Source organism: Acipenser ruthenus, chromosome 22 (genome assembly GCF_902713425.1).
Source record: "Acipenser ruthenus chromosome 22, fAciRut3.2 maternal haplotype, whole genome shotgun sequence".
Lineage (NCBI taxonomy): Eukaryota > Metazoa > Chordata > Actinopteri > Acipenseriformes > Acipenseridae > Acipenser > Acipenser ruthenus.
In genome coordinates, this window is record NC_081210.1 from 8756328 (window position 1) to 8776787 (window position 20460).

The 20460-nt window shown below is 38.3% G+C and overlaps 1 protein-coding gene across 6 annotated transcripts in view; it reads left to right on the forward strand.

Annotated features, from left to right (window-relative positions):
• Positions 1-18587, forward strand: part of LOC117431539 (protein ELFN1) — a 148928-nt gene extending 130341 nt beyond the window's left edge. For all 6 annotated transcript variants that reach the window (XM_034052547.3, XM_034052543.3, XM_058995953.1 and 3 more), the window contains one exon: positions 13851-18587. In XM_034052547.3, coding sequence (XP_033908438.1) covers positions 14241-16640 — 2400 coding nt within the window. In that variant the 5' untranslated portion in view covers positions 13851-14240 and the 3' untranslated portion in view covers positions 16641-18587. The remainder of the gene's footprint in view (positions 1-13850) is intronic.
• The last annotated feature ends 1873 nt before the right edge of the window (positions 18588-20460 follow it).

The window sequence follows — 20460 nt, forward strand, 5'->3', positions numbered from 1 at the left end:
AGCCAAAATAAATAGACAAACAAAACGGATTAAACTGACAGACACAGTGAGTTATGATGATGTTGTGATTGTTATTATTATTATTTTACTTTACCTCCGTCTCCAAACCCGTACTTCCACCCTGTACACGCTACCCCGAGTGAGTCAAACGTGCGTCTATATATACTGTTGTGCTGGGATTCAATTACTAATTAATTATTCACTTGAATCCCAGCACGTGAATTAATTATGTGCAACCTCGTGCTCACATATTAAATACTTTAAATGCACATGAAGTGATGTGCAATCCCGTGCCTAAATACAATTATACATTTTAAATAACTCGTGCTGCACACATCCATTTATATCCCGTGCAGCCATCTCTATACACCAATATTAACACACCACACGCAACATACAACACAGAAATGCACACGGGGCGGAGCACATTGCCACAGGAACTAATGGGCACATGACAAGCTAGTGCTGTTTGAGTGTCTCTGTAAAGTTTTGGCAAAGTGCGTCAATCATGACCATTCGTTCTTGGTTGTTCTGATACAGAGATTGCCAGCTGTGCAAAATTCTGTCATGGGTTTGCGTAGGCAACTACAAACGTCTGACTAATAGCATGCAAGCCTCCAGATATAAGTCTGCAGAATAACTTGTCTCGGTTTCAACGGAAGTGCCTTGCTACATTTTACCTTTTCTTTGACCCATAAGAAGTCTACTCAATAGCGTTGTCAGTCTGCATCATTTTTGATCCTCAGCCACAATTATTTTATACGGCTTCTTCTTGAAAATGTAATGTCAGATATGGGTAAACACCAGAACCAAATATTCACAAAGGAATTCTCTTACCTCTTCTGTGCTGTTACAGGTTTGCTTTGTCATGCATTATTAACTTGGTTCTTAAAACAGCTGTCTGCTGCACAGTTAAAAAATGTAGCAAAAGTACTCCAATAACTTTTGATACATCCTTGTCTGTTGTACACAGCCAACCCCATTGTGCTCATGTTTCCTAAAGAGCCTGGCAATCTATTATTATTATTATTATTATTATTTATTTCTTAGCAGACGCCCTTATCCAGGGCGACTTACAATCGTAAGCAAATACATTAAGTGTTACAATACAAGTAATACAATAAGATCTGTTTCATTCCCAGATTATTTTATTATACCTGTCATCCTTCTTTTGTAAGGGATACAATCTAGGTCAGCAAAACAAAACACAACCTAATCCACACCACCCACTGTGTTTGGTCTCCCTTCTCTGTATGATCATATTGCTTAGAATATTTTAAACCACTTTATAAGTCCACAACAGCCCAGTCGGTCTAGTTTGCCCATTACTTGACAATTGACCTCTACAGGAATTTTCATAATGGGTATTTTCTTCTTCACAGCATGGAGACGGCCTGTTCTCTTTAGGTCGCAAAGAGTTAATGACCCTGTGTAAATGCTTTATGGGCAGCATCCAGCTTTTCCAATAATTTTAGATTAAAAACATGGGCACTGATTTATTTTAGCGTATGCTGCTTTTTAGCCAGGACCCACTCCTTCTCTGCGACTGATTACACACTTGCACAACTCTCTCTCTCTCTCTCAGGTTTGCACAATAATCTTTCATTCTGTGACAAACAGCAGACTGGAGCTCGTCTGAATCAACAGCGAGCAAAAGAGAAACTTCCTTTTTTCAGCAGGATAGTAAAACGCTTTTCAACTTGTGGCTGTGATATAAAAAGTACAATTTAATATTTGCTTAAATGAGAAACTCATTGATTACTTGAGAAATTTGTTTAGAGAGAATCCCTGCTGTGTTGGTCAGCCAGACTTAAGTGGATTATAGATCTCTGCTGTGAAGATCGGCTAGGCTTGACTTTGTTAAGAACATTCAGATTGTTATCAGAACTATGTATCGAACTTCAAACATATTTTGTTTACACCTTGTATCTTGAAACTGATAACAGGGCCATGTAAAGTTCTTGTGAGACGTTGTGTCTTTGAATGTGTATTCAATAAGAAATATCTGGTCAAAATGTTATCTATCAAAGAACTCTTGCTCTCTCTCACAAGACAATACTACTCTTGGAAACGCTATACAGAAACATCTAAGTGAGTGCAATTGGACTGAATCACTGAGAAGACTCAACAACAGCACTATAACATTCTAAATACACGAAAACTAAAACATAACTGCTGAAAACAACTTCTTGAAGAAAAGATCTTAATTCAAAAGGTCAATAAAAATACTTTGTTGCTACTAAAAATATGCTAAAATAAACGAAGAAGTAAACAGAAGAATACTGAAGTTACTTAATACCAAAGTGCTTTTTAAATCTGCTCGAGTTGGCGCTTCCTTGCTACAAGCATCATCTAAAGCACACAGGAAGTGTCACTTTGTTGCATCGTGGAAGAGGGCGTCCTGAAGAAAAAGCCATCTTGTTTTTCTCCAGAAATCCTTTAACTGAAGATGACTACAAACTACGAGGATAAAGCTATGTACAGTAATTATTCATTGCGAGACTTCCAACTTTCTTCACATAAGGACTGGTAACTAAAATAACTTATGAATTTCCATAGTACATAAATCGATTGTATGATTAAATTTAGTATGAAGTAATATTAACCTGTTGACTTACATAATAGAATATGAATGCATTGTTGAATGTTGAACATTTGCAATCGTAATTACAACTGAATATATGGTTAATTTGTCTTGAACATACTTAGTATAATACTTGATTATACATTGAAAACAAATTACTACAATCTACTCTTATTTTTGTAACTTTAATAAAAGAAGGTATTTACTTTCAACAAGATTTGTCGTTTTGTTTTTGTATGTTGAAACAAGCACTGATATATGATAACATTGAATTGAATCAAGTTTGAATATTGAATCAATCGTATTTATTGCCAGAATTCTATGACTACTGTAAAATATATATTTATATGTTTAATTCTACTTAGATATGAATGTAGTTTTGAAGGGGATATAGAAGGATATTGTTGTAAAACCCTAGATTGTTATAGTAAGGTTTTGTTTATACATAGCTAAAGGCGTGTCTTGAGAAGGCATCCAAATACTTGTCTCCAGCTAGCTTAAGGATTTATGTTACAATTACTTTATCATAACTTTTATCACCACATGGCCCATAAATTTGGTCTGCGGCAAAAATAATTCATTTGGAGTGATAACAAAATGAATAAATTATAAGGAGTATTATAATATTGCTGTAACCTGAAGCCTTTTTCTACAGTAATTTGCACAGTGATTTGATTTAGTCAGTCACCCAACAGCCTTTTTGTTAATATTGTTATGGCGAGAGCTGCTTTCTTTTTAATAACCTATTAATGCATATTAAGACAGGAGTGTAACTGAACTTGAACTTTCCAGAACGTTCTGCTCTGTATTGGAGAAGTAATAAACTGCCCACTATACAGATTCGGTCAAAATGAGAAATACATTTGTAATTAGCATTGTGAAGACATTAATACAATGTGTAAAGGTTTCAGTTATTTGTCAGGGGAGATAGTAATATGATGTGTGTGTTTACTAGACAGAGGAACCGATTGAGTTATTTGAAAATTGATACATATTGCACCAAGATTACATTAAAACAATTGTTTTAGTTTCTATGCAGTGCACTGTGACTGAAGCATAAGGGGTTCAAGTGACTGACCAAAGGGCACTCAATGAATTTGTTGCTGCACTAGGATTTTAGATCTCGAGGGGACTAGGTGGTGCAGAGAGCCAATTCATTAGCTTTTCATGTAAATCATCACTGTATGGCTGGGTTTGAAACAGGTCACAAATTAAACAAGTATGGGGATCTCAACTTAACCTCCATTGCGCATTGTCACAAAGACGGCCGGAGTGGGTGGCGTCAGACCAGAAGCAGGAAATAAACAGACAGAGACTTGTGGTTTGGTGGAGCTGAGCGAATGCTTTCGCTCAGCATTTAATAAACAGCACAGAAAATAAAAGGTTTGAAACAACAAAAACACAGGACACGGCACTTGAGGCCAAAATAAATAGACGAACAAAACGGACTAGACAGACAAACAAACACGGTGAGCAGATAACACTTATATTTACTTTTATCATTCACAATTACCTCCATCTCCAATCCCGTTCTCCATTCACCGAACACCCAACCCTGAGTGAAAGAACGTGTCTCTATATATACTGTTGTGCTGGGATTCAATTACTAATTAATTATTCACCTGAATCCCAGCACGTGAATTAATTCTGTGCAACACCGTGCTCACATATTACATTTAACCAGCACGTGAAGTGATTTGTGCCCTCCTCGTGCCTAAATACAAATCTACCTTTTTAAATCACACGTGAACACAGACCCGTTTATATTCCGTGTACCAATCTATACACCAACATTAACACACGCACGCAACATACAACACATAATATGCACACAGAGGCGGGGCACATTGCCACACGCATTCATACACATAATAAAACAACCTTGCTTGTCCACATTTGTCAGTTTCTTGTTCCCAGCATTTTTATCAGTGTTTGAATTAGTTGTTTAGTGCTTTTCCTCCTTGTACCAGACGTGTACTTTGCCATGCCCTACTTCCTTTAGTGTTGTTGAATCGATTCTTTCATACATTGGTCACTACAGTTCCTGTGATAACAAGCTCTGCATCGTATCGTATACAGATGTGTCATTCAACGAGATCCCTGCTAATATGATAAAAGGATTAAAGGGTCACACAATCAAAGGTAGGGTGACAGGCACTGTTCTTACTAATGTTCCAAACGAGATCACACATCAAACATGCTTTTCAGTAGCCCATCCATTATGCTCTGTGTCTGTCAAATCTGTGCCTATGACATTGCACCCTTTTTATGGTCCTTATACTTTGAAGTCCAATCTGGACTGATATGTGTGACTTCATGACCTTTTTCTCTTATTGCGTGGCTACCCATTAATTTATGACAGTGGCTGGCTTTCCACAATCTAAAAAGCATTCATACCGACCTACTGTAAACTTAACCCTAATTTCCATGCATAGTCGAACGTGGATATACCTGAATCAGAATGTCAAGCTAATTAGGCTCACAAGGATCGTTTATCTGAGGTAAAACCGAATTTTGGCACCCGATCATTTGCAGAAGGCTGTTTTGGAAGCCAGCTATGCTTCATTCCAAAGTTACCATGGAGACCACTGGTATATAGACTGCATGTGTTTGAATTACAAATGTAGTGTTCTGCTTTTTTTAAGTTGCTTAGACATCATGTCATAGTTTACATTCAAATGACATTTGAATTATTTTACACTAGCTCCATCTTTCTGCAGTTATTATGTCTGCATATTATCAGCTATACATTGACATGAAACAATAAAACAAAAATACCATCCTCTGCCACTTGTACAGTCTATACTATATTATCCTATCTTTACAAAATAAACATTTTATTGTTCTTCAGCAAAACTTCCAGGCACAGAAAAAGGTACCAGGCTACGGATTCTCTTTTCATCTACCTGTTGAAGCACAGCTCAGGTGTTTTAACACCTTGCTTTGTTCTTGCTTTTCGAAAGGCAGTGGAAAACGAATTGTAATTGGCTGCTGCTTCTGTCAATCACAAAACCTTTACCTTGTGAGCTTAGACTCCACCCTCTCAATTCAAATAATGATTCTGACTCCATAAAATAACAGCACTGAAGCATATCAGTCATGGTTAACTAGAGAATAATGAATAACTGAAAGGAAGTAGAGTAAGTCCCCCACAACAAGCAATATAGAACTTTAGAACTCTGGCAGGAAAAAAAATTGCTCACCAGAGATTATAAAAAATACTGCATGGGGTAATGTGTGATAAATGAGAATTTAATGCCCGACTGTGAAGTATGACAGCTCACGCTGTGGTCACGCTCTGTTGCTGGTGTTAATGAGCCCATTGAAAAAGTTGCTTATCAGTTATTATAAAGTAATAATATGTTTATACATTTCTGAAGCACTGTTACTGCACATCGTGTATGGTTATATGGATATATGGGTAGTGTATTAAAGCACAGTACTTCATATCATTCAAAACACACAGACCACTTTGTTTTTGTTTTGTTTTTTATAAATTTAGTTGTTGCCAATTATTTTTATTATTTTCTCCCAATTTAGAATGGCCAATTATTTTTTAAGCTCAGCTCACCGCTACCACCCCTGCGCTGACTCGGGAGGGCGATAACGAACACACACTGTCCTCCAAAGCGTGTGCCATCAGCCGACTGCTTTTTTTCACACTGCGGACTCACCATGCAGCCACCCAAGAGCTACAGCGTCGGAGGACAACGCAGCTCTCGGGCAGCTTACAGGCAAGCCCACAGGCGCCCGGCCAGAGTACAGGGGTCGCTGGTGCGCGGTGACGCGAGGACACCCTGGCCGACCTAACCCTCCCTCCCCCTGGGCGACGCTCGGCCAATTGTGCGCCGCCCCCTGGGGCTCCCATCCACGGTCGGCTGTGGAATAGCCTGAACTCGAACTCGCGACGTCCAGACTATAGAGCGCATCCTGCGCTCCACGTGGAGCGCCTTTACTGGATGCGCCACACGGGAAACCCTACAGACCACTTTGTTAATGCAAAAAAGCACTTATGCAGTTATAATTCTCCTAAATACAGTTATGGTAGGCTAGCATTGAATTTTCATTTAATTCATTTCAATTGTATTGTCTGAACACTGTTCAGTTGTCATTCCTCATTGGAACAAACACTGTAATAAGCTGAGATATCCATAACATCATCTTGCTGTTCCTCCAATTTTCATAAAGTTTTGTGTTTAATCTCCCCCTCCACTCCACTGAAAATCTGGTCTGTATACTGTAGTTATCCTTCAGTGCTTCACACAGGCTTTCACTTAATGAATGAGATGCTGTTTTCTTATTTATTTTAGTGCTACAGAAGGGATGATACATGTACAGCATCTGAGGCTTAAAAGAGGCCAACCACTAAATAGATGTATGAGAATAATCATCTGTGACTGCACATTGGTGTCATTTGCCATGTTAGGCAAACAACTGTGTAGTTGCAATTCTTTTCATGTACCATACTTATGGCAGGATGATCTGACGTTTCAAGGGGGAAAAAACTTTATTATAGAGAATGCCAAACATTCTGTTCAGTTTGCTTCAAGCAAAGAAAGAAAAATTGCTTAATCAAAATCCAGAGACTGTCATTAGCTAATGAGAGCTCTGGAGTTGTTATATGCCCCTAGGTTTAGAACTGTAGAGAAAAAAAAATACCCATTGTGCTAGAATTGAGGCATAAATAAAGGATGATAATTAACTTTTTAAAATCCAATTTGGGAATTGACCCATATCATCTTTTTTTTCTTTTTACCTTGACTGATCCCACTTCTCTAACAGGTAGACAGGATCCATCATCTGGGAGGCTGTTTAGCGGGAAGAATTATTCTAAAATCAGTACATTCTTAAATTCATAAATACCCAGCATGGAAGAGCATATATGTACAATTGTTTTTTTGTTTTCTTTACCTTTTTAAAAAAAAAAAAATAAGCAAAGGAACGTCCTCGAGGCACACACAAAGAACGTGTCTCTTTAAACCTGGATTTGTTTGAGAGGTCTGGACTTCTTCCTGCAACTTGTAATGAACTTTAGAAACTGATGCATGTTGATATAATGGGTGCATCTCAATCCCCCTATTGATTGAGCATTGACACCAGAGAAAAATAATGGTGCAGTATATATAATTAAACATGCAATTTTTAAATAAGGTCTGAGCTACACTTGGCTCCAGTTCCTGGTCATGTATTTTAGCAGCCTTCTCAAACAGTTAGATTAGCTTTTGCTCCTCCACTACATCTCATTGATACTGTCAAGTTATTTACACATTATAAAACAAATAACCCGCAAATTGCAAGCCATAATGGGTTCAAATTAAACTCCTGATAATTAATTCTATTGCAGTGGAAAATAAGCGAAGCAATTCGGATACATAAAAAGAATAGCACAAGCCATTTCACGCTTTGAAATGAAGATGCATATCTTTTAAATGCAGAGAGAAATGAGATAACAGTGTGTTTAAAAACAGTTATCATATTAAGATGGATGATGCAATATTTAAGCAATAGAACCCAAAAAAGAAGGCATTATCGTATGGTTAGGCCCGTTGTGTCCTTAAATGTCCAGAGCCGAAGGCGATGGAATTTCACAGAACAAGAAGGGCCTTTACAGACGATAAAGCCCTCTTATGAGGGTTGTGTTGCTATTAGAAAATAGATACATAAAATAATAATAATAAATAAAATAAATAAATAAATAAATCATTTACAGTTTTTCTGTTTTTTTATTTTTTTATTTTATGCAGCAGTTGTTTTTGTTGCTAATGAATACAAATGTTCTCCTCATTATTATATGAGTAATGCGGTTTGCTCAGAATTCCATCTGTCTTGTAGCCACTCAGGCTTCATCCCAGTGGTGGATGCTTCGTAGTTATTTCCAATTGCCAAATAATAAAAAAGCTTCTGCTTACATGGTTTGTTAACTGTTTGTAAAACATGTAAAGGATAAAAGTACAGCTAACTCTGAGTGCATGTTTGTGCATTTGTGTACATTTCCGTATTTAAGTTACCATTAGGTCCTAACATTGATTAGCAAAATAAATAAAATAAAAAGTTTAATAAATAAAAATATCCAGTTATGTGCAGTATGTGTTAATCCTGATCATGCTGTTTGTTCAGTAAGGTTCCCAGCCGAGAATAAAGAAAAAGAGACTCTCACTGCCTAAACTAGGAGGACTATCAGGGGTGCAAATCGTTTGGAAAACTGGTGTAAAAAGGTTTTGAAAGTTTAGCACCAGAAAGCCTACTGGTGTTAAATGATCAACCACTCTGCCCCCCCCCCCCCTCCCCACTCTTGAATGAGTTTTTAGTGATAAATGGTATTAGACACAATCGTGTGCTGTATATTTATGTGTATGATCACTTAAGACTAAAATTGCAATATTAAGAAACCGAAGACAGCAAACCTGAGTAGCCCAAACGTTCGACATATTAATAAAACAATAGCTCATGAATTCAGCTACATTCAATAGTTAGAAAGAAAGCTGTACACATTGTTGATGAATTGTATTCATGGATTAGATTTGCAATTAGCTGCAACAACTGATTTGGTTTTAATTTAAATCCGTGATTACATGCATCTATTCAAATCATTATGTTTTTTTAATCAACAAAATATGTTTAACTTTTGCGGTAAAATGAAGAGGCTTGTGAACATGAAACATTATTTTACAATATTTAAAAAACATAAAATGCATTTATCATTACCTGTTAAGTCTACTATTGCCCACATATATTTTTGACTTGCTGACTTAATTGATAATTGGGTAAAAGTGTGCTGCGAAGACATGTTTGCAACCAGTTTCTGCAGTTAAACTTCCCACATGACAGTAACCTTCTCTCCTGGGTATGATGATGAGTGTGGGAGGGTCATGTGAGTAGTCCAGTAAGTCGGATCCCACCTCCCCAACCCTGGGAGTGCCAAAGCCAATGCGGCCCCCCCAGAATCCCCAGCGAAGACTGGCTGCCTCGCACAACCAGGATTCGAACTTGTATGATCTCTGGTTGTATGACACACCCTGCACGCCACGCGGCAGTGCTTTTACCAGGTGAGCCATTTGGAGACCCCCGGAATTTGGTCTTTTTAAAAGCATTTTTATTTTATTAAATATAACAGATTTTCACAGAACAACCATTCATTCAAGCCACTGTCAGTAGTGTGGAGTAGTGGTTAGGGCTCTGGACTCTTGACCGGAAGGTCGTGGGTTCATTCCCAGGTGGGGGACACTGCTGCTGTACCCTTGAGCAAGGTACTTTACCTAGATTGCTCCAGTAAAAACCCAACTGTATAAAAGGGTAATTGTATGTAAAAATAATGTGATATCTTGTAACAATTGTAAGTCGCCCTGGATAAGGGTGTTGGCTAAGAAATAAATAATACCTGAAAACATAAGAAGGCTGAGCTGTGTTTCCCATTATAGCTACGCACTTTGCTTCCTGTACTGCTCCTTTTAATTGCATCTAGCAAAACCTGAGACACCAAAGAGATTAAGTCATTCTGAATCTTGTTACAGGTACCCAAGAATACTGTGGCTATTGACAAGTGATTGCATAACATGTTGTCGTAAAAAAAACAAATCAGAGAAAGTAACTCCACATAATTACCTCTATTTGAGGAATTGGTGCCTTCATAGTGCCCTCTGAATGCCAGTTCTTGCTTGCCAAGGTAAACAACAGAATCAATCAAGCATTTAGAACCTCACAATGATTTTTTCTTACTTGCTCATTGTGATGTATTGTATTCCTTCCCTTTTGCTCATCCAGTTGAACATCAATCCGGGTCTGTACAAAGGTTTTGAATGTTGCAGTGGCGCGCAGCTGGCTGAGTAAACATCCTGACCTGATCCTGAACTAAGCAATGCAATCGAAATATCAGGGGAGGCCTCCAGCAAACAGGCTACATGTCCTTAAATCATTGGTCTATAACAGACAGAAGACACGTTTATCTTAAAACAAGTTTTAGTGATTGCCTGACTTTTAGTACATTATTTAAAAACAATATAAGTAACAGATTCAATTATTTATAGTCCTATGGGCTTGTAAAATGTGTCCTACTACTAGAAAGAATGTACTTGATAGGGATATTTTTTCCTATCTTTGGGGAATCGCACCTCAGATGCCCTTCCTGCTGGCACTACATGAACACAATATGCTGAGCACAACTCATTTCTTTCCTTAAAGCAGCTATCATTGATGGCAATCCCCATTCCACCTTCCCTTTGGAGAGTTTTGGAAATTATTTCCTAAAGATGTTAGGTTGAACACAACTTTACCAAACACAGCAGAACTGTGCCAAGGGAATTGCATTTTCTTTTAATACAGAGGTAATTAATTGCATGTCACTGCTAGTGATATCATCAATAAGGGCTTTCATAATAGCCTCCATTGGATTTCCACGCTGTTGAATGAATAACTCATAAGATGTTACTGTACTACCAGTACTGCAAATTTTCTCAATCCAATTTGAAGACATGAGTCTGAAGTCAGACTAACCCAGATCATTATCAATGCATAAATCTGTCATCTGTGCAGTGCATTAGAAGGAGCCATTCCCAGAGCAGTCAGTTTTCATGTGAAATTTTGCCATACCTCTAAATGATCCTTAATTTGCATTTAGACATACAGTTATGGACAACAGTTTTGCATCACATAGAATTTTAATATTGAGACAATAAAAAAAAAAAGATATATATATATATATATATATATATATATATATATATATATATATATATATATATATGAACATCATTTAGATATTTTATTTAACGTTGTGTGATCCAAGAAACTACAAAATAGTTGTACAGTATTTCATATTAGAATTTCGAAATGTCACATTTTGTGTGCTCCATGCATTTAATGTTTGATTGCAACAAATTTGATTACTCTCATTTTAAGATTGGTGTTTTGGTGGGGCATGTTCTAACGAGTTTGCGATTCCACATGAAGCTGAATGCAAACAAAAACCTGCAAGTCCAGCCAAGATTTTAATAAAACAGGAACGGAAAAGGTATTTCAAACACTAGATTATTTGATATAAAATGAAATGCAAATAAAAAAAAACATAGATCGCCATCCCAGGTTTTATTAAAAAAGGGGTGGATTGTAGGGGGAATATGGATTATGAGTGCAGGTACTGGATTACGTGTAATAATCCACATCAATGTTTGGGATTCGGTCTTGAAGTAAGTGGATTGTAGCTGGTTCACTTATTTTCCAGTGCTTTATATATTATGAACTTCAGATATAGAGTAAATCCAGATAACACTGCTTTAATAAAAGGCATGAAACTAAGTACTACTGACTAAACATGAAATCAGGAGTAATAACAAGAAAGCATCACATTCTTGATTAGGAATATGATAAAGTAAAATACACCTGGAATTCAACAAAAAAGACTGGGTGCTGGGCTTGTGAAAGGGCTTATGTAATGCTGTCTTATTATTGTTTGGGTGTAACATAATATACTTTATTACTGTACATCTCCTTCAAAACATTAGTCAAGCAGATATGATATAATGTAATGGAGTTACACCACAATAGGATTTAATATAGCATAAAGCATAAGTGGAAGTACTAAAATGCTAATGATGGTTGATGTACACATCTTAAAAAGGACTGCTCTCCACTGAGCTCATACAGATGCTACACTTTCAACCTACAGTATAGAGATTTGAACCTGAGTCAACCCCCTTGCTAATATGAATATACCTGAACGAGAACAGCTAAGATAATACATACAGTATGGATCTGAATAAAACTAAACATTCATATATCCCTCAGTAGGATTTAAACTCTACAAGATTACTTTTCTTTCAATCTGATGCTCCCTACGCATTAAGAGCAGTTGATGATATATATTTTTATAATGAACCTTGAAAAGCAATAGGACTGCAACACTATGCTGCCTCAACATGTAAAAGTGATCTTTGCTCTAACCCATTTGGAAATTCATATAAATAGGGACTTTAACATGTATGAAATCAGGGACATGGCCAAGAAGATCTAACACAGCACCACATATCTGGTCCAAATTTAAATCAAGTATGAGCAGTAACATTCAATTCGAAAAGCATATATGCACCAGTACACGCTTTGGAGAAACTTGTTGATGTTTTAAGAATACATTGGAAGGAGTGGATTGCTTTCTGAATGTTTGTTGTTTTTACAATTGATGCTTTTTGATGGCTATTTAACTCGATACAAACACTAAGTAACTACCATCTAAAGTGTAAATACATCTCCAAAGACAATTCCATCAGACTTCATCTTCTTCTGATCACCCATCAACTTGCTCAGAGAAAGCTGTGAGAAACAGAACCGACAGTACGAAAGAAATTAGCAGCACCTACTATAGCTCAATTCAAGAGTAATCAAATAACAGTTTGAACTTTGACCTCCAGACTCACTGATGGCGGTTTTATTTAATTTTTTTATATTCTTCTGAAAAAGCATCATTAGGATGTTATCCTTCAGAGGTTCATACATTTTTTTTTCTAATGAAATTAAAGTGGCGTGTAGATGTGTTTATCAGCTCTGTTTGACAGTCTGCTGACTGATGATGTAAAAACAAGTCCTTGCTGTTTTCTCTAACCTGTCAGTTGATAATTGACTAGTGCCATCTTCTTAATAGGAAAAGTCCACAGTGACATTGTTGATGGTATACAAGATTTTTATAAAAATCACACTGTATGTTAAACAGGAGGGCATACTTTAAATTGCAGAGCTTACAGTTTTAACTGGCCTGTCTCCCTTTGATATTTAGTACTGACAAAAGCTAAAACATGCAAAGAGGTAAGGACGTACTGTAAGTTCAAAAAAGGGCTGGATACAGGAGCTGTTCTTTAAATAAGTGTGCATGAAGTATAACCCAGTGGTGCATTGTCCTGTTCTGTCACAACACCTGTCGGTTATAACCCCTTCTCGTTGCTTTTCTCTGTGGACTTATTCCCAGTAATGCGAACACAAGCTCATTACATCCTATTGATGAACCAAAGATATTACTCAGATAAATTAGAGACTGTCATATGTAATGCTATACAATGGTTTTCAAATTAGGTTATTTTAAATTAAATGAAAGGTACAGTTTCATATTATACAGTATATAACACTCATAGTTATTTTTTTTTTATGTATTCAAAATGTACTATACTTTAAAATAAAAAATACTATATTATATGGTTACTGTATATGCGATGTGATGAATCTGCCTTTCATTATTCCATTTTCTTATATATATATATATATATATATTATGCTTTTTTTGCAGGGACGCTGTGGAAAATATACATGAAAAGCAAGCAGAAGGAAAGAGAGAGACCAAAAGCGCAAGACTGATCAGAAATGTGGGCCACTAGGGAAATAAGCACAAACCAAACTGAAGCAGTGAAATATTGAAGCTTTCTCCGTGAACACCTTCTTGTGCTCCATTCAGCCAACCGACGGCCTTTATTAATAGAGTTGGGGGTACATCTTCAGAAATTCTTCCATCTCTTGTAATTTTTTATACAAAGTGTTTTCAGGACATTTATTAATCTTTGCCAAACTAGAACAAAGTAGTATAGGACCAAAAGATTCTATTTTTTCAGCCTTGGACTTTGTAATCATTTTTCTTGCCTTGTTGTAATTCAACAAGAAAGGTACCATTAACTAGTCTTTCATGACTGCTGCAGGAGCACAGATGGCTTACCATGGGGGGTTAGCAATGAATGCCCTCTGTTGGTGGGTGGCAATAGTTACTTTAATGCAGACAGTTGGTGTCAGCGGGGACTGTTGGCTTATTGAGGGGGAAAAGGGCTTTGTGTGGCTGGCAATTTGCAGCCAGAACCAGCCACCTTACGAGTCCATCCCACAGCACATTAACACCACCATAGTCGACCTTCGACTGGACGAGAACAAAATCAAGAGCATTCACTACTCCTCCCTCAGCCGCTTCGGAAACCTGACCTTCCTGAACCTAACGAAGAATGAGATCTCCTACATTGAGGATGGTGCATTTTCAGCCCAGTTCAACCTACAGACCCTTCAACTTGGCTTCAACAAGCTGAGGAACCTGACCGAAGGGATCCTCAGGGGTTTGAGCAAGCTGGAGTACCTCTACCTCCAGGCCAACTTGATTGAGACAGTGACCCCCAATGCTTTCGGAGAGTGCCCCAACATTGAGAACATAGACCTCTCCATGAATCGGATCCAACAGCTGGACAGCATGACCTTCGTGGGGCTAAGCAAGCTAACCACATGCCAGCTCTACACCAACCCCTTCTACTGCTATTGTGAGTTGCTGGGCTTCCTTAAGTGGCTGGCCCAATTCCCCAACCGAACAAATGAGAGGATGCTGTGTGATTCTCCCCCCGAGTATGCTGGTTACCATCTCCTTAACCAGAACCCAGGCCAGCCCAACTACCGCAACGCTCTGAGCATCCTCTCTTCTGTGTGCTCTGATGACCCAGAGGTGCCAGCCTACATCCCACCCCGCTTCATCTCCACAAGCCCACCGCCACCAGAAACTCCATGTGGGCTTGAGGACTGCAACTCTGGATATGAGCCCAGTGTTATAATAACTTTGAATACCCCTTACCCTGACCCAAGTGCTAAGCCAATTATCAAACTCATTGACGTAACACAAACCACTGCCACCCTTGTTGTGCATATTCCTTCCCACTACAGCAAAATGTACATTCTGGTTCTGTACAACAACAGCTTTTACACAGATATAAGAAACCTAAGAAATGAAGAGCAGATTATTAAACTAGACAGTCTGAAAGCCAACACTGACTACACCTATTGTGTGGCTTCAATCCGCAACTCCCTGCGTTACAACCACACTTGTCTCTCTCTCACCACGACTGAAAAGAGACGAGGGGAGCCTGTAGCTAACTCCTCCACCGCCACCCACTACATCATGACAATCCTGGGCTGCCTCTTCGTGATGGTCATTGTCTTAGGGGTGGTGTACTACTGCCTGCGCAAGAAAAGGCAGCAGGATGAGAAGCACAAGAAGGCGTGTAGCATAAAGAAGACCATCATCGAACTCAAGTACGGGGCCGAGCTGGAAAGTGGTACCATCTCCCAGCTAACCCAAAAGCAGATGATGGCTGGGGAGAGCATGCCCCGAATGCCCTACCTGCCATCAACTGGGGAAATGGAGCACTACAAACTCCAGGACATCAGCGAGACACCCAAAACTACCAAGGGGAATTACATTGAGGTGCGAACCGGGGAGCAACAAGATCGGAGAGAGTGCGATATGTCAATGCAGGGCAACAACCAAGGGTCAGTGGCAGAGATCTCAACTATCGCAAAAGAAGTGGACAAAGTCAATCAGATCATTAACAACTGCATTGATGCTCTCAAGTCAGAGTCCACCTCCTTCCAAGGGGTGAAATCAGGAGCAGTGTCCACCGCAGAGCCCCAGCTGATGCTGATCTCAGAGCAGCCGCAGAGCAAGTCTGGCTTCCTGTCCCCTGTGTACAAGGACAGTTACCACCACCCCTTGCAGCGGCACCACAGCATGGAAGTGCCTCCCAAGCGCTCCAGCACTTCCTCCAGTGGTTCCATCCGGAGCCCAAGGTCCTTTCGCTCAGAGGGGGCCTACAAGTCAGAGGCTAAGTATATAGAGAAGACTTCTCCCACGACTGACACCATCTTAACAGTCACGCCGACAGCAGCCATCCTGAGAGCAGAGGCCGAGAAAATGAGACATTACAGTGAGCATAGGCACTCGTACCCCGGCTCTCACCAGGGGGAACAACTTGAGGGCCCAGAGAGCCGCAAACCATCCATCCTGGAGCCACTGACCCGTCCTCGGCCCAGGGACCTGACCTACTCCCAGCTCTCACCGCAGTACCACAACCTCAGCTACTCCTCCAGCCCCGAGTACTCCTGCAAACCGGCACACACCATCTGGGAGCGCTTCAAACTCCACCGCAAGCGCCACAAAGAGGAGGATTACATGGCGGCCGGGCACGCATTGCGTAAAAAAGTTCAGTTTGCGAAGGATGAGGACTTGCACGACATTTTAGACTACTGGAAGGGCGTGTCAGCCCAGCACAAATCTTGATTCCTCTCAGATTTCCTTTTCAAATTTGGACTAAAATTAAAACAGAAAAAAAAAAAATTGAAAATGAAAAATGAAACTCTTCTGCAGCTATTTTTATTCAGATCAAGTTTCTGGACAAAAACAATTAAAAAATAGAGTCTCGCATTTGTGGGTTTATGCACCAAATTAAAAGAAAAGAACTTTGAAAAACTGTATAAATGGTCTTCATCTTTGTTTTTTTAAGAAAAACTTAAACTTAAAAAAAAAAAAAAGCATTGGAATATAATTATTTGGGTATCGCATGGCCGTGTCCTGTGACTGTGAATTAACTATTGTGTACTTTGAGAGAAAAACAAAAAACATAAAACAAACCCTTGTCCGCTGAACACTCTGTATTGAAGACTCTTTAACTGTGTATATGTTTGTCAGAGGACTGCACCCACACGCACACACTTTTCTCACTCTGCATTGTAAAGTAATTATTTATCAGTGAATTCTACATACAAAAAAATATATATGTACAGATGAAATTTCTATATTTGCAATGTTTGCTGTAAAAACAAATATCACCTGTTTGTACCAGGTTTTAACCATGGATATAAGAGACAAGTTCTTCATTTTTATGTCTCAAATGAATGTCTCCCTGTCCTTATGGATAAAAATTGCACTGTTCAATGAAATGGTACATTCTTCTACAAAATACCCTGATTTTTTTTTCTGTCTATCGCATATCTTTTGCAGAAATCACAAATCATTCTGCACAAAACTAACAGTATAGATTTATCGTCTCTGATTTAATTCTATTTTACCAAAGTGCTGTGGTAGCAAGCCCTTACAGGCTCTGCTGGTATCTCAGCCACTAATTCAAACCTACAGATCTGAGGACAGATGTATATTTTACATAATAATAAAAAATGGCAGGTTTTGTTACAAGCTGTAGTTGGGTTATTCACAGCCCACTCCTCCCCTCTCCTGTAGAATCGCATACAGTACATTTCAAATAGATTTACAGTATTTTCCCTCCTGACAAAACACAATAAAAATCCCACAACTAATATAAAAAAAATATGTTATGTCATTTAGGCTATGGAAATGCTCTTAAACAAAGAGCTTTTCACCAGAACTAAGAGGTTAAATGTTAATACAAGCAGATGTCTCAATCATCCAGGTGGAATCTTAATGATGTAATGCCAGATATTTGAACGACCTCCTTTTGCAGCAGAAACCCACATTCTGAACAAAAGATACACAAAAAATAGGTGTTTATAGAAAGCACACAAAACTCAGTTGCTCCCAATTACACAAGTACAGTATTCTGCTTAACACTATAACCTCATTTGGTCAGCAACAACACAATGTCATTTAAATACAGACATAATTGCTATATTCTGTGAATCATTTTGCTCGCCAGGGAAATACATTCTAGAATAATAGACTAAGCAAAGGTGACATCTACAGAAATGAAAAAAGACACAATGCAGGCTGTGTATGTCTTTAGGGTGTACTACAGACCCATGTCAGAGCAACAACACTCAAAGCTCCAAGGGCCAACCAGACTGTATATGTAGTGTTTTATAGTCCTGCCTCACAGCCCCCACAGGTCACAGCTGCCACAACAATGTATGTCTTCAAACTGAAGTGTTTAAATTATTTTGTCATGGAACAGTACAAGTTTCTACTGTACATGGTGTAGATGTCTCAGGACTTGTGGAGCTTTCACAACAAAAGCAGCTGAGTTCCTGGGAGGCTTTAAAAATAAATAATAATGGCCTGGATGCAGAACTTGGATAAAGCGGTCCTCCTACCAATTATTGGGAAAAATGAAAAAGTGGTAGACTGTAAAGCTGAGGGAACACAAAGTCACTTTGTGGCTTGAAATTTGGTTTCAGGAAACTAAGGAAATTTGCTTTCAGGCCACTGCATGACACACCCGAGGAGATCCAGGTCTCTCAGTCTCCTGGATCCATGTTCAAAGCCACTGTTCCTAAAAAAAGTGACTTTGTGTGCCCTCAGCTTAAGAAACAAGGTACAGGTTGAAGAAGTGCATGTGGAGGCTGCAACTATGAATGCTTGCCATTACAGAATTGTGATTATTCAAGATGCCAGATACGGCACTGCAGCAGTGTTTAAACCAAGAAAACACTAAATCCCAGCCATACCACTATTTAAAGTATTCATCATATTGTTTATACTTATAAAAACAAAATATACACTTAAAAAGACTCATATGCACCATTATAGATGTCAAGAACCCTGGCTTACAAAGGGCCCCCATTCCCTTTTTATTCAGAAGAACATACATGATAATCCTCAGGACATTCCTGGACAAACATTTTATTCAGTCAGAGAACTTTCTGTAAGCACTTTTATAACATTCAACACATACCAAGGCCCCACAATTATAAAGTGCATCCTTAATGCAGTGTTGGTGTTTACTGAGAAATAATACAAACTATTACTGACCAAACTATTTGCTATAACACTGTCAACACTGCAGGTTGCCATTTCAGTGTATGAAAATAACTCTTAGGGATGTGGGGTATTATGGAAAGGCACATGAAAATTTCAAAGGCACAACAATAATAGGAACAGTGAAATGGTACTAAAAGGTCAAAAAGAAGCAGCAGATTTTAGATGGGCTACCCCTGTACATCACAAATTATTATTTGTTGTGAATGGTTAATTTTGCTGTTACATATTTTAATACAGGATGCACTTGCAGGTTTATAACTTAAAGATTGGCATCTGCCTCACCTCCATAATTTCAAAAACTCACGTAAGACAACTCTAAATAAAAACGCATGTAAGACAACTCCATATAAAAACGCACGTAGGACAACTCCATATAAAAACGCACGTAGGACAACTCTATATAAAAACGCATGTCAGACAAGTCTATAAACCTATATTATAAACATTAAGTTCCAGTAATTGAGATAAATATGCAACAGTGTTGGAGGCACATCAGCATTGTGAACAAATGGAGTCACTTAAATTGCCTACAGCAAATGTAGGTATACAATGTGCAACATGCACATTTTTGTCTTTTGTCTATTCAATTCTGTGCACCAGTGCAATCACAAGTGTTCTGAACAACATCTTTATACCATGTGATATGCACATAGGGGCTTCAACAGTGCCTATATGGCAAATCTTCATTCCACGATTGGTTCCTCATTTCTTGTATGCCAGTACCAAATGCTAGTACTCTAAGGTGGCTTATTAAGCCACATAATGTGTGAATATACCCCAGACTGAGCGACTTCATGCCACCCTTGTATTTTACTTCATTCCAGAGAAGGGCTCTTTAAAAATAACTCATCAGATAGAGTTGTTTGTATGAACTTGATTTTACTTTACGATTCGGAATGTATTGCAAAACCGATCTACAGCGATTGTTAACTTTTTTATGTTTGTTTGTTTTTTTTATATAGAGTTTTTTTTTGGGGGGTGGGGGGTTTCAAAAGGGTCTCAACATGAATGGCAAGAGATAAAACAAGTAGTCAAATGGGACCAGCACATTACCATACAGGGAGACTGGAATGAAAGGATTAACTAGGTACTGATTAAAATAGCATTGTATTTATGACCATTTTTCGTGCTGCGCTTTGAAAGCATTCCAACTACAGTTCAATGAAAACCATTCCCAATGACAAAAATATACCCCTTACAACATATGTGCATATGAAAAATGAACTTTCAGTTTCTAGAGATGAAGGAGATAAAAGTAACAGTATTCCCTCTTGGTCTGTCGTGAGAGCACTTTTTTTTTTTAACAAAAGTCATCAATAGGAATGGTATTCATTTTAATAGTTTTATTTAATATTTTGTGATTAAAAAG